General features: G+C 49.5%; 3 protein-coding genes across 6 annotated transcripts; 2 read left to right on the top strand and 1 right to left on the bottom strand.

Moving 5' to 3' along the window:
* Window positions 1-1,647: 1,647 nt before the first annotated feature.
* Window positions 1,648-5,505, top strand: Ino80b (INO80 complex subunit B). Of its 2 annotated transcripts, none has more exons than XM_031382276.1 (5): window positions 1,648-1,818; window positions 2,042-2,234; window positions 2,582-2,700; window positions 2,843-3,012; window positions 4,724-5,505. In XM_031382276.1, exons 1-5 carry the CDS (start codon window positions 1,710-1,712, stop codon window positions 5,258-5,260), a joined length of 1,128 nt encoding a protein of 375 aa, XP_031238136.1. In that variant the 5' UTR covers window positions 1,648-1,709; the 3' UTR covers window positions 5,261-5,505. The 2 variants fall into 2 exon arrangements, with proteins under 2 accessions (XP_031238136.1, XP_031238135.1); XM_031382275.1 differs by having other exon boundaries at window positions 2,027-2,234.
* Window positions 5,506-5,619: 114 nt separating this feature from the next.
* Window positions 5,620-8,047, top strand: Wbp1 (WW domain binding protein 1). Of its 3 annotated transcripts, none has more exons than XM_031382278.1 (5): window positions 5,620-5,886; window positions 6,219-6,320; window positions 6,811-6,913; window positions 7,027-7,203; window positions 7,372-8,047. In XM_031382278.1, the coding sequence occupies exons 1-5, from the start codon at window positions 5,818-5,820 to the stop codon at window positions 7,830-7,832; spliced, it is 912 nt and encodes a 303-aa protein (XP_031238138.1). In that variant the 5' UTR covers window positions 5,620-5,817; the 3' UTR covers window positions 7,833-8,047. The 3 variants fall into 3 exon arrangements, with proteins under 3 accessions (XP_031238138.1, XP_031238137.1, XP_031238139.1); XM_031382277.1 differs by having other exon boundaries at window positions 6,216-6,320; XM_031382279.1 differs by lacking the exon at window positions 6,219-6,320.
* A 146-nt stretch (window positions 8,048-8,193) lies between these two features.
* Window positions 8,194-11,615, bottom strand: Mogs (mannosyl-oligosaccharide glucosidase). The gene is made up of 4 exons (XM_031382274.1): window positions 11,174-11,615; window positions 10,848-11,077; window positions 10,272-10,468; window positions 8,194-10,112 (listed from the first exon to the last, which is right to left on the bottom strand). The coding sequence occupies exons 1-4, from the start codon at window positions 11,517-11,519 to the stop codon at window positions 8,384-8,386; spliced, it is 2,502 nt and encodes an 833-aa protein (XP_031238134.1). The 5' UTR covers window positions 11,520-11,615; the 3' UTR covers window positions 8,194-8,383.
* Between the last annotated feature and the right edge of the window lie 4,194 nt (window positions 11,616-15,809).

Genomic DNA, 15,809 nt, shown 5'->3' with positions numbered 1-15,809 from the left:
CATGTTTCAAAAATGAATGTATAAATGAATAAATAAATAAATAAATAAATAAATAAATAAATAAATAGAATCAAGAGAATCAAGAGAATCAAGGGGCTGGAGAGGTGGCTCAGCTGTTAATAAGACTTGCTGCCCTTGCAGAAGACCTGAGGAGGCCAGAAGCAGCATCCAGATCTGAAACTGGAGTTAGTGATGTTTGGGAGAAGCTATGTGGGTCCTGAGACCCAAACCAGGGTCCTCCAAAAGGGCAGCAAGTGCTCTTAACTGATGAGTCATCTCTCTAGTCCCATTCAGATCATTTTAAAAAATGCTATGCAGGTGTGTGTCAGTGTCTGCCTATATACACTTGAGTGCAGGTGCTGGCACAGACCAGAGCTATCAGATTTCTTTAGAGATGGAGTTACAAGCAGCATCGAGCTGCCTGATGTGGGTGATGGAAAGTGAATTTGGGTTCTCTGCGAGATTTGTGTGCTTTCTTAACTATGGAGATATCTCTCCAGCCCTGAATCAAAAAATTTTTTAAAGATTTATTTATTATTTTATAAGTACACTGTAGCTGACTTCAGATGCACCAGAAGAGGGTATCAGATCCCATTGTGGGTGGTTGTGAGCCACTATGTGGTTGCTGGGATTTGAACTCAGGACCTTTGGAAGAGCAGTCAGTGCTCTTAACCGCTGAGCCATCTCGCTAGCCCCTGAATCAAATTTTTTAGGATTTTTTTTCTTAGTTACTGGCATATTCAACTCTGTTTTAAAAACTACTTATAAAATAATTAGAAGATAAAGAAAAACATTTACAAATTTTATACAAAATTCAAAGGGGGAAAAGGACATGTGAAAAATGTCAGCAAAGCTTATTAATGCCTGTGATCCCAGCCCCAGGAAGGCTGAAGGAGAGTGCATGAATTGACAGCAGTCTGGGTTACATAAGCCAACCTGGGGGTACAAAGTGAGACTCCTTCTCAAACAACAAAAACAAAACAAAACAAAGGTCTCCCACCTCCCTCGTTTCCCAACCATACACCAGCAATTTCTCACACCAGTTTCCTACCTTTCTAGGTCTGGTTTTGTTAAAGTTAACTAGCTTCTGTACTTCGCAGTTCAGGGATGTAGCAAATTTATTTAGGTCCCTCATTAGAGGGATCCTTGTATTCTTTACAATGTAACTGTTCTCTGGAATCTAAATTCTATGTCAATCTTATTATTTCACAACTTTTCTTAGTTGAGAAGCTTAGTGTTTACAATAAAGATGCACCGTAATGAAGTAGCTCCTCTTTGCCTACCAATGAGAATGGGGTTAGTGGGTAGGGGGAGGGGGAGGGAGGGACAGACAAAGAAAAGATGGAAAGACAGAGAATAGTCAGCAACACACAGAGAGGAAGACAGAACAGGTCTGGAATCTAATATAGGGAGTCCAAGTCAGGGGAAAACCGTACCTTTTTTGTGGCCTTTCCAGCCTCCTAGAGGCTTTGAACTTTTGTTTTGAGAACAGGATGGCATTAAGGCTGGCCTCGAACTCATAATCCTTTTTAAGTCTGGTATGCCAGGAAAGTGCCTAGCAATGCCGGAACTTTTATTCGGAAAGGACCTTGTTTCTTACCGGAGTATTTTTTTGGCTGTAAGGCGTACCACGCACAAATATGGTTGCCAGGCACCGGAAGTAGCCGATTATTTTGCTGTATTCCGTTCTTCCGCGGGGCGGAAAAGGCATGTCGGCTTGTGTCCCGACGGTTTCCAGTCCTCTCCCTTTGCAGGACCCCATGAGCAAGCTGTGGCGGCGCGGGAGCACGTCTGGGGCTATGGAGGCCCCCGAGCCAGGTAAGCGCGGGTGGCTCTAACTTAGGTGATCTTGAAAAGGGAGTCACTCTCACTCGGTAGAGCCAGACCAACCCGCCACAGGTGGGAAGGAGCGAGGCGGTGCTGTTGTTATGGTAACAGCTAATAACGTGGGAAGAGTTGGACTCAGTTGAATTGTTAGGTTAGTCAGATCTTCCCCTGTCACTGTTTGATGGAATACCTCTGACAGGCTCTCCTTCTGCAGGAGAAACGCTGGAGTTGAGCCTGGCAGGTGCCCACGGCCACGGAATACACAAGAAAAAACACAAGAAACATAAAAAGAAACACAAGAAAAAGCACCATCAGGAAGAGGAGGCCGGACCGACGCTGCAGGCTCCTGCCAAGCCCCAACTTAAACTTAAAATCAAGCTGGGTGGACAGGTCCTGGGCACCAAGAGGTGAGATCAAGTATTTAACTCGGGGAAAATTCCGCAGCAGGTGGGCTTGGCTTTCTGGAAAATAGAAAAGTGGTGGCACATGCCTTTAATCCCAGCACTTGGGAGGCAGAGACAGGTGGATTTCTGAGTTCGAGGCCAGCCTGGTCTACAGAGTGAGTTCCAGTACAGCCAGGGCTATACAGAGAAACCCTGTCTCGAAAAACCAAAAGGAAAAAAAAAAAAATGAACTTTGGCTTCAGGGTCCAAGTTAAGGCAATAGGAATCCCAGCAGGTCGGGAAAGCTGTTTGTAGCTCCAGAGTAGGAGAGAGCCGCTTGTTCACTTTAGAGTAGTGTTTTTTCTCTGCAGTGTCCCCACTTTCACTGTGATTCCTGAGGGGCCTCGATCACCTTCTCCTCTGATGGTAGTGGATAATGAAGAGGAACCTATGGAAGGCGTGCCTCTGGAGCAGTACCGAGCCTGGCTGGGTGAGAAGACCATGGAGGTGGGAAAGCCGGGTTGCTCATTTATAACCAGCAAAAGGAAGAGGGTGGGTTCTGAGAATTCTCAGTGTCCTAGAACCAACTTCACTAAATTAATGTTGTACTTTTCTTCAACTTTCCTACCCAGATGAAGACAGTAATCTGTCCCCCTCCCCACTTCGGGACCTCCCAGGGGATCTGGAGGGCCAGGAGGAAGAGGAGGAACAGAGGTGGTTAGATGCCCTGGAGAAGGGAGAACTGGATGACAACGGAGACCTCAAGAAGGAGATCAATGAGCGGCTGCTTACTGCAAGACAGGTAAGTTAATTCTGTCTTTATTCACTCAACAGACACATACGGAGAACTTGCTGTTTCATAGGCAATGAGAGGAACAGGAAAGAAAAGGGGGGCAGATATTCAAGTGCATGCTGAGCGATGGTAAATGATTTTTTTTCTTTTTTGAATTGGGATCTTAGTATTTAAGTCCTGACTGGCCTGAAACACACAGGGACATGCTTGCCTTTGCCCTCTAGTGCTAGAATGGAATTAAAGGTGTGTGCTGCCACATACAGCTCCTAAGTAACTTTTTAAAACTATAGGAAATAGGGCTGGAGAGATGGCTCAGTGGTTAAGAGCACTGACTGCTCTTCCAGAGGTCCTGAGTTCAATTCCTAGCAACTACATGATGGCTCACAACCATCTGTAATGGGATCCAATGCCCTCTTCTGGTGTGTCTGAAGATAGCTACAGAGTGCTCATAGAAATAAAACAAGTAAATCTTTAAAAAAAAAAATCTACAAGAAATAGGAATGCTAAAGTAGAAATTGGCAAGACAAACATTAGGGTAGTTGTGGAGAATAGATCATTGTTCTCTTTTGTTTTAAAGATAAATTGTATTTATTTTATGTGTATGAGTATGTGCCTGTTGCTCATGGAGGCCAGGCCAGAGGTCATCAGAACTCCCGAGCTAGATTTACACACAGTTGCGAGCTGCCGTGTAGGTGCAGGGAACTAAGTGAGAGTCCTGTGCAAGAGGGCCAGTGCTCTTCACTGCTGAGTCTTTCCAATCTGGAATGCCTTTGAAGAGATGACATTTCCACTTCCAGAAGAGCTTCTCAGTCAAAGAGGCCAGCTGACGTAGAGCCCACAGATACAGAGACCCAGGAGAATGTGGCTCAGTCACCAGTGGGACATATGCTGACAAGTGACATAGCTGACTTAATTACTTTGTCGATTACTTAGTGTGAAGCTTCATAGTGCTAACAGATTTCTGTAGGAACCTGTGAAAGGTAGGCTGTCGTGGTGCAGGCCTGGATCCCAGAACTTGAAAGACAGGAGGATGGTTACAAGTGCTGAGGCATGTAAAAATACATAGAGATAGCCTGTCTCAATCAATCAATAAATTGGGAGAGGGGCATGGAATGTAGAGACTAGGAGAGCTCGTGATGGCTAGAGTCAAAAAGAAGGTAGTAACAGAACGAAGAAACCCGCACTGAATCCTGGATGGATTTTAGAAGTAGCTTTTGGGAGAAAAAAAGAAATCCAGGATAATTTTTGGTTTGAGCCGAATCCAAGTTGATGCTCTCTACTGAGATAATATTTAAAACAACAGCAACAACAAAAACCTACACAAGGGTGCTACAGTTTGGGCACATGGGGCAGGCAGGGTACAATACTTTTGTTTTCTCCTTTGGAGCTGAGAGTCAGGAGCCCTGGGAAGAGAAAGTGTGGTATTAAGGGTCCCCAAAGATGAGGTGAGTAGCACAAGCCTTTGATCCCAGCACCTGGGAGACAGAGGCAAGAGTATATGAGTACGAGGCTGGCTGGCCCTGGTCTACATACTGAGTTACAGGGCAACTAGAGTTATATAGTGAGACCGTCTTAAAACAAAAACAAACGAAAATGGGAGTGGGTGACCCCAAAAAACAATGATTTGGTCAACACTACACCTTCCATTTCCTATCTTTCTCATCCCTTGATTTGGGGACCTCGGCATTCGGTTCTTAGATATCCTCTCTATTTTCCCCAGCGAGCCCTGCTCCAGAAGGCGCGGAGTCAGCCGTCCCAGACTCTGCCTCTGCCAGTGGCTGGGGGCTGCCCAGCCCCTGCCCTCACGGAAGAGATGCTGCTGAAACGTGAGGAGCGTGCACGGAAGCGGCGTCTACAGGCGGCGAGGCGGGCCGAAGAGCACAAAAATCAGACAATTGAGCGCCTTACCAAGACGGCCGCTCCTAGCGGGCGTGGGGGGCGTGGGGCGGCGCGGGGAGAGCGGCGCGGAGGACGGGCGGCTGCCCCGGCCCCTGCACCCATGGTGCGCTATAGCAGCGGGGCACAGGGCTCCACCTTGTCTTTTCCTCCCGGCGTTCCCACACCCGCGGCAGTGGCCCAGCGGCCTGCCCCATCGGGCCCCGCACCACGCTGCTCTGTCCCCGGCTGCCCCCACCCACGTCGTTATGCCTGCTCCCGCACGGGCCAGGCCCTTTGCAGTCTACAGTGCTACCGCATCAACCTGCAGCTACGGCTGGGAGGACCCGAGGGCCCGGGGTCCCCACTCCTGGCCACCTAAGACATCTCCCACGCCGCTTTCCCGCTCTCCCCGACTCTATTAAATTTCATGCGGTGCCTCGGCTCGTATAGAATTGCTGGACTGGGAAGCCGGTGGACTCTGAACCTGCGCGTGTGAAGTCATTCAGCCAATCGGCGAAAAAGTTTGTGCTCCTGGACGGCCGTTCATTGGCTGATAAGTCAAAGCTTGTTCTGTTGTCCATACTGGCTATTGTTGCTGTCAATCAGGCATTTGGTCGAGCCTTTCCCCTGTCTTTGTCTGTGTGAGTTCTTGTTGTCTGGGAGAGCGGCACAGGCGCCGCTGCAGATTGGGCAGAGGGAGAAACCTGTGACCGGTTCCTATTGGCCGATCTGTCAGTTAACGATTCTGATTGGCTGGACTGGGCAACTGTGTCCTTTGGAGGTGCTCTCCCCGGCCGGGAGCTCCGGCCACGGAGCGATGGTGGCACCGGTGGCAATGGGCCGGGCAGGGACCATGGAAGTGGCGGCAGAGGTGGCAGGGGCGGGGCAGCTGGCGGTGGAGGAGGCTGTGGTCTTCAGGGGTCTGTAGGTGGAGGCATGGCTCAGGCCAGCAGCAGGAACAGCAGCGAAGAGGCCTGGGGGGCACTTCAGGCGCCGCAACAGCAGGTATCCCAGCAGCTCTAAAGCTTATCTCACGACAGCCATTTATTTCTCTTTCCCCTTTCCTGTCACTTCCTGTCCGGGGTGGGGGAGGAGCTCATGGAGCCAAAGGTACTATGAAGTTCCTGAACATGACCATTCTACTCTTTGTCTAAACTTATTACGTAGACGCAGTTGACTTTACCTGCAGCCTCTTAGACCCCATCTTATGGTTGCAATGCAAGCCCGCCCGCATTGGCTCTCCAGTTACCAGAGGCGTAGTGAAAACCCCAGGGAGGCTCCCTCTGTCTTGCAGCAGTTGTTTGTGATGTTTTTCTATGTGCCTATTGTCACAGCAGAGTCCGGCAGCATCTTCTCTTGAGGGAGCAATTTGGAGACGAGCTGGAAGCCAGACTCGCGCCCTGGATGCCATCCTTTATCATCCACAGCAATCCCATCTGGTTGGGAACACTGCTCTGGGTCTCACACTGTTCCTCCTTTACCCTAGGGAGCTTGAGACCCAGGGGTGGAAAAAAAAAATCTATCTTGCGGGTGTGGGAGGCAGACCTTTAGGGTGGGAAATGTTGAAAGCTTTTTAGCTTTGGAAATGGCCTTAAATTCCTACCCATTGTCATACTATGTTTTGTTTCTTTTAAAACATTACCTTCCCAAAAAACACCCTTGGGGCCAGGCTTATGTGAGAAAAGTCTTGGGTTTAAAGAACTGATATCACCTTCTCTGTATTTACACTTTACTTTCTACACTAGTTTCTGGCTATTTTAAATCTTCCATACTGATAGCCCTACATATAGACACTCCTTTTAGCATCCCCGTGCCATCCTTCCAAGCTAGGTCGGCTCGAGGGTGGGATTGTATATGTGCATGCAGGAGGTGGGGGTGGACAGGGCCTTGGGTAGAATCCCCTAGTTCTTAGTGCCTCCTTGCCTCCAGCTTCGAGAGCTGTGCCCAGGAGTGAATACCCAGCCCTACCTCTGTGAGAGTGGTCATTGCTGTGGGGAGACTGGCTGCTGCACCTACTACTATGAACTCTGGTGTGAGTCTTCAAAGGGATCCATCTCAGGTTCCCTGCCCATCCTCCCTTGGATTTCTGAACTCAGCTCGGATCTAAGGTGGTAATCTGAGTTGTGCCCTCTTTGCCTCCCACAGGGTTCTGGCTGCTTTGGACTGTCCTCATCCTCTTTAGCTGTTGTTGTGCCTTCCGCCACCGAAGAGCTAAACTCAGGCTGCAACAGCAACAGCGGCAGCGTGAAATCAACTTGTTGGCTTACCATGGGGCATGCCACGGGGCTGGCCCTGTTCCAACTGGTTCACTGCTTGACCTTCGTGAGTGACTTGAGGCTCCTGGGTGCAGAACCAGTAGCCCATCCCAAGCCAGGACCCTCAACCACCCCACACTTCCACTGGGAGACATTTCAGAGCTCTCTTTCCCCTAAAAGGAGAGATCTTCTAGCTCAGGCCCTTCAGTCATCCATGCTGTTTTCTCTCTTACAGGCCTCCTCAGCGCCTTCAAACCCCCAGCCTATGAGGATGTGGTTCACCACCCAGGCACTCCGCCACCTCCTTACACTATGGACCCTGGTCACCCTTTGTCTACTTCCAATGAATGCACCCTCTGCTCTTCTGAATCCAGCTGCTCTGCCCACTTGGAGGGGACAAATGTAGAAGGTGTTTCCTCCCACCAGAGTGCTCTCCCTCATCAGGAGGGTGAGCACAGGACAGGCTTGAGCCCAGTCCACATACCCCCTTCTTGCCGCTATCGTCACCTGACTGGTGATTCCGGTATTGAGCTCTGCCCTTGTCCTAACTGCAGTGAAGGGGAGCCAGTCAAGGAAGTGAGGGCTAGTGCTACCCAACCAGATCTGGAGGACCATTCCCCTTGTGCAGTGCCCCCTGATTCTATGTCCCAGGTTCCCCCCGTGGGGCTGGCTTCTAGTTATGGGGACATCCCATAAGTAGTTTCAAGAGGGAAACTGGGTATTACTTGGCCACCAGGATTCAGCCCTGGTTTCAACTGCAGTCCTCCATGTGGGACCCTCCCCGCCCTCCTAGAACACGCCTGAAAGGGCTGGAGCCCTGAAGAGGGGCAGTACCGAGGACTGTGCTATCTTTACTCACTCCCAAAACATACACAGGAGCCTTTAATCTCATTAAAGAGACATGAACCAGCTGCTTGTGGTTTTGGGTAGAATAGACTTCAACTCACTGCATGTCTCCTAACTACACCGGGCCGTGGAGGGAAGAAGCAGGGTCCATAATCACCTTACCTGAGGATAGAAGGCAGCCCCAAAGCAAAACTGCCCAAAGCAAGGTCAGTTAGGTTGTTTTCCAGTTTATTTAGAAAAATAGACTCTTTGAGTTCACGTTCACCCCAGAGCTGTATGGGATGACAATAAGGAGACACCTGAGATGAGCTTACAAGATCTGAAACAATGAGACCAGAAACCCCAAGCCCTTGTCTGCATATTCCAAGTGACACAAATGGCCTAGCTTTCCTTCTGTCCAGTTAGTACTCTTCAGCCATGATCAGTAAGACAAGACTGGTCCATCCTTGGAAGGGGCGGCAACCCATGCCCTGCCCGTCCTGGTCACTGTACTGTTCCCATAGAAACCCAGTAGCCTGGTATTGCTGCCGGACATTTCTCACTACATTGGCCCGCAGTGCATGGTAGAGTTTGGCAGCCTGAACCTTGTAAGGACCCTCCACATGCCCATAGTGGTGTAGTGCCCCCAAAGCAAGGTAATTAATATTCAGCCACACAGCACCCCGCCAGTAAGGTGGATCGTGTTCAGTATTATACTGCTTATAAAAAAGGCTGGAAGCTGAAAGAGAGCGCAGCCCAAAGGGGCTCCAGAGATGGCGACTATCAGCTAGAACGTCCAGCAGGGATCCCAAGCGGGGTGAGCTGGGATCCAGCAGTTGTAGCAGCAAAGGAAAAAGAGAGACATAGCCCAGGGCATCCACATACTGTAATCGAGGTGGAGGCCTGCCTACCACCCTAACCAGCCCCTGTTGGGGCCTAGACTTGAGCTGTACTGCTTTTGTATGGTTCCCAAAGTCAGCAAAGACCCCCAGCTCAGGAGCCCAGTGCAGCTCATCAAGACTTCCAGGTTCTTTTAGAGAGGCAGCCAATGGGCCCAGCTCTGCAGCAGCTTCAGTCTCCCCAAGCTGTTCTGCAAGCTGTGATAGCACCCGGGCACCCAATGCCATCCAGCATCGCAGGTCCAGGTGCCGCTCTGCTGTAGAAGGATGTGAGGCCCTGGGGTAGTCATCAAGGCCTGACGGCAGTGTCTTAGGGTTAAGTAAAGTAGGCAAAGCTAGGTCCCTGCCCCGCCAGCGGTAGGATAGCGGCACTGGCCCTGCCTGACTTTGATGAAGCCAAGAGTACCAAGCATACAGGCGGGGGAAAGCCCTTCGGAGAAAGGCCAAGTCATCAGGGTCACGGCCTTCTAGCATGTGTACTACTGGCAGGAGCAGGGTTGGGGGGTTGGCATGGGCTGCACGTTGCACTAGGAATTCTGGGGGCACTCGGGCTCTGGCCTCATCCCCCAGAATCTGCTCTCGCCCAATCCAGCCGTCAGCATTGAGCAGCCCCAGCCAGTGTCCTAGGGCCTCCCGGGTGAGGTGGGGATCCCAACTCTGGACCACTAGCTGGTGAAAGCCTTCATCCCAGAGGAAGCCTCGTGGGAAGAATGACCGGGAAGGCACTGCAGAGAAAAGAGGGACAGGTGGAAATAGAGCAGGGTCCATTTTCTGTTCAGACCCTTCCATGCCAGTGTCTGGCAACACCAAACCCTGTCCGTAGAAGTAACCAATCCCACCAAGAAGGCCACTGAGGGCAACCTGACCCAGAGCCTGCTCCTCAAGGCTCAGGCCCTTCTCCTTTAGCTGGAAGGTCTTCTCAAAACGCTCCTTGAAGGCTGCAGCATGGCTCTTCAGGGCCTGGGTCAGCTGGCTGCCTACCAGCCTAGAGGCTTGGTTTCCTTCTGTCCTGGCACTGCCAGATTCAAACACAAACTCCACAGAGAACGGGGCTTTCAGTGTCACCTGCTGTATCAAAAACTGCCCTTGCCCACTAGGGCCTCTCTCTTCCCACTTCAGAGATCCAGGCAAGCCAAGGTAGAGTTCACGAGGGGCTCCTGGGGGCTGGTGTGGAAACCAGCCGTTTAGGCGGCTCTTTACCATATCTGTGAGCAGTGGCAGCCCTGGGTTGGAGGACCAGAAGACATTGTAGCTTGAAGACAAGAAGACAAATAAGGAGTGTTATTCACGAAACGGATGTCTTGCCAGTCCCGTTGGTAGGAAGGTGAGGAGGAAGTCATAGAAACCAGGCTAATCAATATCCCAATATCCCAAGCAACCCCGCACCACCCTGCACCAATCCTCCAGTTACCTGCCATGCTTAGGGACAGTGTCTCCTGGACTGGTTGGTGGCAGAAGTATAAGGCGGAAGTCACCAAGTTCACTGGTGTGCCCACTGATGAACTTCAACTGTCCTTTGGCTCCAATCTCTGGTAGTAGGACCTCTTGCCCATCTGTCACCACGTAGAAGAACAGTGACACCAAAGGGAAGGAAGGTGTACCTGAGGCCTGGGTGACCAAAGAACACAATAAAGCATCAGAAAAACCACCTTTTGAGAATCAGCCTTAGCAGGGATTACATAAACTGTGGCAAACATACATCTGTCAATACTGAGGGTAAGCAGATCCACTCAGTGGACTGAGCCAAAGGGCCCTGAACAGGGTTCCTCCTGGAAATGACAAGAGGTTTTAGAATTATACTTGGATTATTTCATTCAATCTTTTGAGTTAGGTGTCACTGTGATATCTGCTTGACAAACAAGGACAGGCTCAGATGGTCAGCCAGGCTGATATCCCTGCTGTCTACCTCCATTCCATACTGCATTTGTTGTTGAAAGGGGAGGATGGGGAAGTCCGGGCTGAGCAAAGAAGATCCTGATGCCCTGACCTGAGGCTCTACGGTCACTCTCCAGCTCCAGTCCCCTCCGTGCTGACCCCCGGGCCTCTTAACGAACTCAGTGGTGAGCCTTAAGGCCCCATCGTGGATATGCTGCCGACCGAAGGAGCGGCCATCGTGGAACTCCCAGCCATAGGGACCCACGCCGTCTCCCTGTTCACACGTGTGCCTGAGCTTGGGAGGGGTCCTCGAGGTGGCGTCTTGCTGCGCCCACATCAATCCTGGGAAGTAGAATGGTCACGTAAGTCAACAGATGCTGTCTTAAGTCTTTGAAGACTGCTGGGTGGGTCCTCCCCACTCACCCGCCCCTGGGTTACCCGTGAGCAGTGGTTTGGGGCTGCGAGTCTTCATGCCGAAATAGACATGTGGGCGGTAGGTGCCCCAGAAGAGTTCCGGGGCCACGGCAGGACTGGAGGAGTCCGGCGGCAGCACGGGCGACGCGGGGTACAGTGTGAGCGCGCGGCGCACACGGAGCCACGACAGCACCCAGCGCCCCGACAGGCCGAAGGCCAGCGCCAACACCACCACGGCCAGGGCCGCGCCGCTGGCCGAGCCGCGCACCCCACCAGCCCTGCCATCCCGCCGGCTCCCACCCCGCGCCCTCTCCAGCGGCCGCGCCCCCTCTGCGGCCGCAGCGCGCCGTCGCCTCTCGCCCCGGGCCATGCGGGCAGCTAGTGTACGTAACCCGGCTGCCACCGTGCGGTCAGCGAACTGAGCCTCCGCCCCGCGCCTCCCGGAGCGCCCCGCCCCGCCTACCGGAAGTCCCGCCTCACGCGTCAGGTCCGGCCCCGAAACCCGGAAGCGCTGTGGCTGGTTGTACTCCGTATTGAAGTAAGGACTCGATCGGTGCAAAGCCTCAGTGGGTGTGAGTTCAAGGGGTAGGAGAGAGAAGCAATGGCATTCTGAGCCCCTTGTGTTTTGTTTTGTGCTAACTACTGATCGTGACCTGGAGAGATGGCTCAGCGGTAACGGCGCTTGCTCACAAGGCTGACGACCTAAGTTAGATCCCCGTACCCAGCTTCGTGGGAGAAAGAAAACAGACTTCCACAAGTTGTCCTGTGACTTACAAATATGCATACACCCACTGACTTCCACGTGTACGCTGTAGCGTGATCGCTCCTCACCTCCACACGTTTAAACACACACACACACGCACACACACTCGCAAGCACATACAAATAAAATGTTAAAAAATAAAAGCCAGGCTTGGAGGGCTCTCAGCTTTTTTTTTTTTTTTTTGGTTTTTCGAGACAGGGTTTCTCTGTGTAGCTCTGGCTGTCCTGGAACTCACTCTGTAGACCAGGCTGGCCTCGAACTCAGAAATCCACCTGCCTCTGCCTCCCAAGTGCTGGGATTAAAGGCGTGCGCCACCACTGCCCGGCGGGCTCTCAGCTTTAATCCTAGTACTCAGGAGGCAGAGGCAGGAGTATCTCTGTGAATTCGAGGCTGTCCTGGGATACACAGTAAGACCATGTCTTAAAAAAAAAAAAAAAGTAGAGGAAGGAAGGAAGCAGGAGACATGACTTAGCGGTATTTGCTGCTCTTGCAGAGGATAGGAGTTCAGTTCCCAGAACCAACATGGCAGGCATCTAACAAATACGTCCGCAGGATCTGACGGCCTCTTTGGGACCTGCACACTCATCCATACATATATACATAAAAGTATTTTTCTAGCTGGGCGGTGGTGGCACACGCCTTTAATCCCAGCACTCAGGAGGCAGAGGCAGGCGGATTTCTCTGGTCTACAGAGTGAATTCCAGGACAGCCAGAACTACACAGAGAAACTCTGTCTCGGAAAAACAAAAACAAAAAAACAAGAAACAAGAAAAAAAAGTATTTTTCTAAAAAAATCATACTGTAGCCAGTTTTCCCCTCTTTGGGGTATGTGTTTATTTAGGTTTTGGTTTTCTTCCAACTTGCTATGTAAAGACACGTTGGTTGAGACAGCCTTGCCTTGTATATAGCTCAGGCTGTCCCCAAACTTGATAGTGATAGCCTCCTGCCTCAGCCTCCAGAGTGTCAGGAGCTAGGGTCTATTAAGCTACTTTTACATATCACTGTCTAGCTCTAAACTGGTAGCAAAAAAACCGTGGCCTAGGAAACAACTGGGTTCAAGCCACAGAGCTGGGAAGGGGCTAGCTTAAAACCCAAGTGTATATGAATTAAGCTATATCACTATTCATATCCTGTACTTCCATTCTTCCTAGAGCGGACTCACAAGGAACCATAGATAGGGCCTATTTCTTTAAGCAGTTCTATAATTTCAGACAAGTCTGTAACTCAGCCTGTAATTTTATTTATTGATTTTTAAGTTTAAGACAAAGCCTATATCCCTGACTGGCCTGGAACTTGCTGTGTATCCAAAAATGACTTTGGACTTCTGATCCTCCGGCCTCTACCTTCCTGGTGCTGGGTTACAAGTACACAAGAGATTAGTGTACTCAGTGGGAGCCAAGCACTCTGCCAACTGAGCTATAGCCCAGTCTCATTCATTCACTCATTCATTCATTCATTCACTCACTCACTCATTCATTCACTCATTCACTTATAGTGCCAGAGAGCAACCTAGGAACTTTTGCATACTAGGCAGGTACTGTAGTGACATTTTTGAAAATTTTGGAATTTTTGTTTCCTGAAAAAACATAGAAATGTTATAAGAATGTGCTTTCCTTTTAATCCCAGGTATAGGGGTACGGGACTGCTTCAGACTGACCACAGCAGCTATGGTTTGCTTCATGCTCTAGCTGAAATGTGGTTTTGTCAGTTGCAGATAAATTTCTGTGATTGTGTGATGTACAGAATTCTGGGAACTTTTCAGAGGATACATAAAGGTGAGGGGGCCTCAAGAGGCAAGGTTGGAGGTTGTTGGTTATTTGGGGGTGTTGGCTACTGTTTGTTAGTAGCCATGGTCAAAGAAGAAACACAAGAAATTAGATTCAGGAATTTTTCTAATCCCGTTATCCTTGTTTCTCTCTTATCTAGTGTTAGGGGGTGAAACTGGAGGCAGGGAGGGGATGAGGGGTGGAAAGAGAATCCGCTAAGCAGCAGCTGTACTTCACTGAACTGTATCTTAGCCCTTTGCCCACCACTCTTTTCTGGAAACTCCAACTCTACAAAGGCATTTTCTCTCCTATAGCCCAGGAAACAGAAGAATTTCCATCTGTCTGGAAGCTGTTCAGAGGTAGTACTGCACTTCAGACTGACTGATGAGCAACTTAGGGTCTCTCTCACTATGCAGCCATGGTTTCCTCAGGATTTACACAGCCAAGCATTGCCTTCAACTAAATGTGTAGTATTTACATGCAACCTACACTTGGCTTACAGTGTATCTTAAATATTTTCTAAATAACTTGCATCTAATATGATGTAAATGATGTCAACAGATGTATTATTTAGGGGATAGTAACAAGGGGGAAATCTGTACATATTCGTGCAGATACAACTTTTAAGTACATGGATGTCAGAAGACCACAACTTGAGGTTATTTTTGCCTTTCCCCATGAGGGTCCCAGGGATCAAAGAAGTCATGGAGCTTGGTGGTAAGCAGTTTTACCCAATGAGCCATTTTTTCAAGCCCCAGGTGCTAGGTTTTCTTTGTTTGTTTGTTTGTTTTCTTTTAAAAGTATTTTGTTGTTGTTGTTTTGGGTTTTTTTTGTTTTTAAAGATTTATTTATTTATTACATGTAAGTACACTGTAGCTGTCTGCAGATACTCCAGAAGAGGGCATCAGATCTTGTTATCGATGGTTGTGGGCCACCATGTGGTTGCTGGGATTTGAACTTAGGACCTTCAGAAGAGCAGTCAGTGCTCTTAACCGCTGAGCCATCTCTCCAGCCCTAAAAGTATTTTCATTCCAAAGTTAATGGAACTAACACAGAACCTTTAGATAGGTGAAACTTTAGATAGATGGACAATGACAGATCTATCTGCCCCATGCCATAGCTGCTTAAGGGCAGAGCTGACTGAGACTGACACCTGTTGTTAACAAAATCTCAGTCACTCAATCTTACCAGTGAAGACTTGGGAGCCAGATGCTAGGGTTAAAGCCTGTCAGCTGAGAGACAGAGAAGACCAGCTGACCTTCCTCCTCAGCCTAAGTTCCACCAGGAACGACCCTCTCTCACAGTCTCAAGCAACCTCCTCCAAACTGAATGTCCCTCCCTTCCACCTCCTGTGTCTTATCTGTCCCCCTGACTCCATCTTACTATCATTTTTTCTTAATAATCCTATATTTACTTCCTGACACTTGAGGCTGTGTGTTTTGTTTTGTTTTGTTTTTTTGGTTTTTCAAGACAGGGTTTCTCTGTTTAGCCCTGGCTGTCCTGGAACTCACTCTGTAGACCAGGCTGGTCTCACTCAGAAATCTGCCTGCTTCTGCCTCCCAAGTGCTGGGATTAAAGGCGTGCACCACCACTGCCTGGCTTTAGCTGGGCCTTCTTAAGTTCTCTGGCAGTAGCTGTGGCCTGCCTCTCTCTCTCTCTCTCTCTCTCTCTCTCTCTCTCTCTCATAATTCAAAGTAAGGAACAAAGGTACTGGGAAGGTGGCCCAGTGACTTGAGAACTTGCTGGGAAAGCATGAACTGATTTGGGATCCAGTATGCCTACATAAAAGGCCAGGTGGGGTAGTTAGTATATGCCTGTAACCAAAGCACTTGAGGAAATAGAGGATCCTGGGTGCTTGTTGGCTAGGCTAGCTCAAGAGGGTAAGATCCAGGTTCAGTGAGAGATTTTATCTGGAAACAAAACAATAACAAAAACCCAAAATAACAAAATACCAAGACAGAACATGGTAGATGAAAATACTTAACTTTTGGCTTCCACATTTGCAAACACAGGCATGTGTACCTACATATTCATATATATACACATACATGTACACTCACAAAAAGAAAAAATGATACTGTACTGGATACACACTGGATTGCCTTTATTTATAAAATATACACGGTTGCTT

The sequence above is a fragment of the Mastomys coucha genome, unplaced genomic scaffold, assembly GCF_008632895.1.
Source record: "Mastomys coucha isolate ucsf_1 unplaced genomic scaffold, UCSF_Mcou_1 pScaffold20, whole genome shotgun sequence".
Classification (NCBI taxonomy): Eukaryota; Metazoa; Chordata; class Mammalia; order Rodentia; family Muridae; genus Mastomys; species Mastomys coucha.
This window is presented reverse-complemented; position numbering and strand designations above follow the sequence as displayed.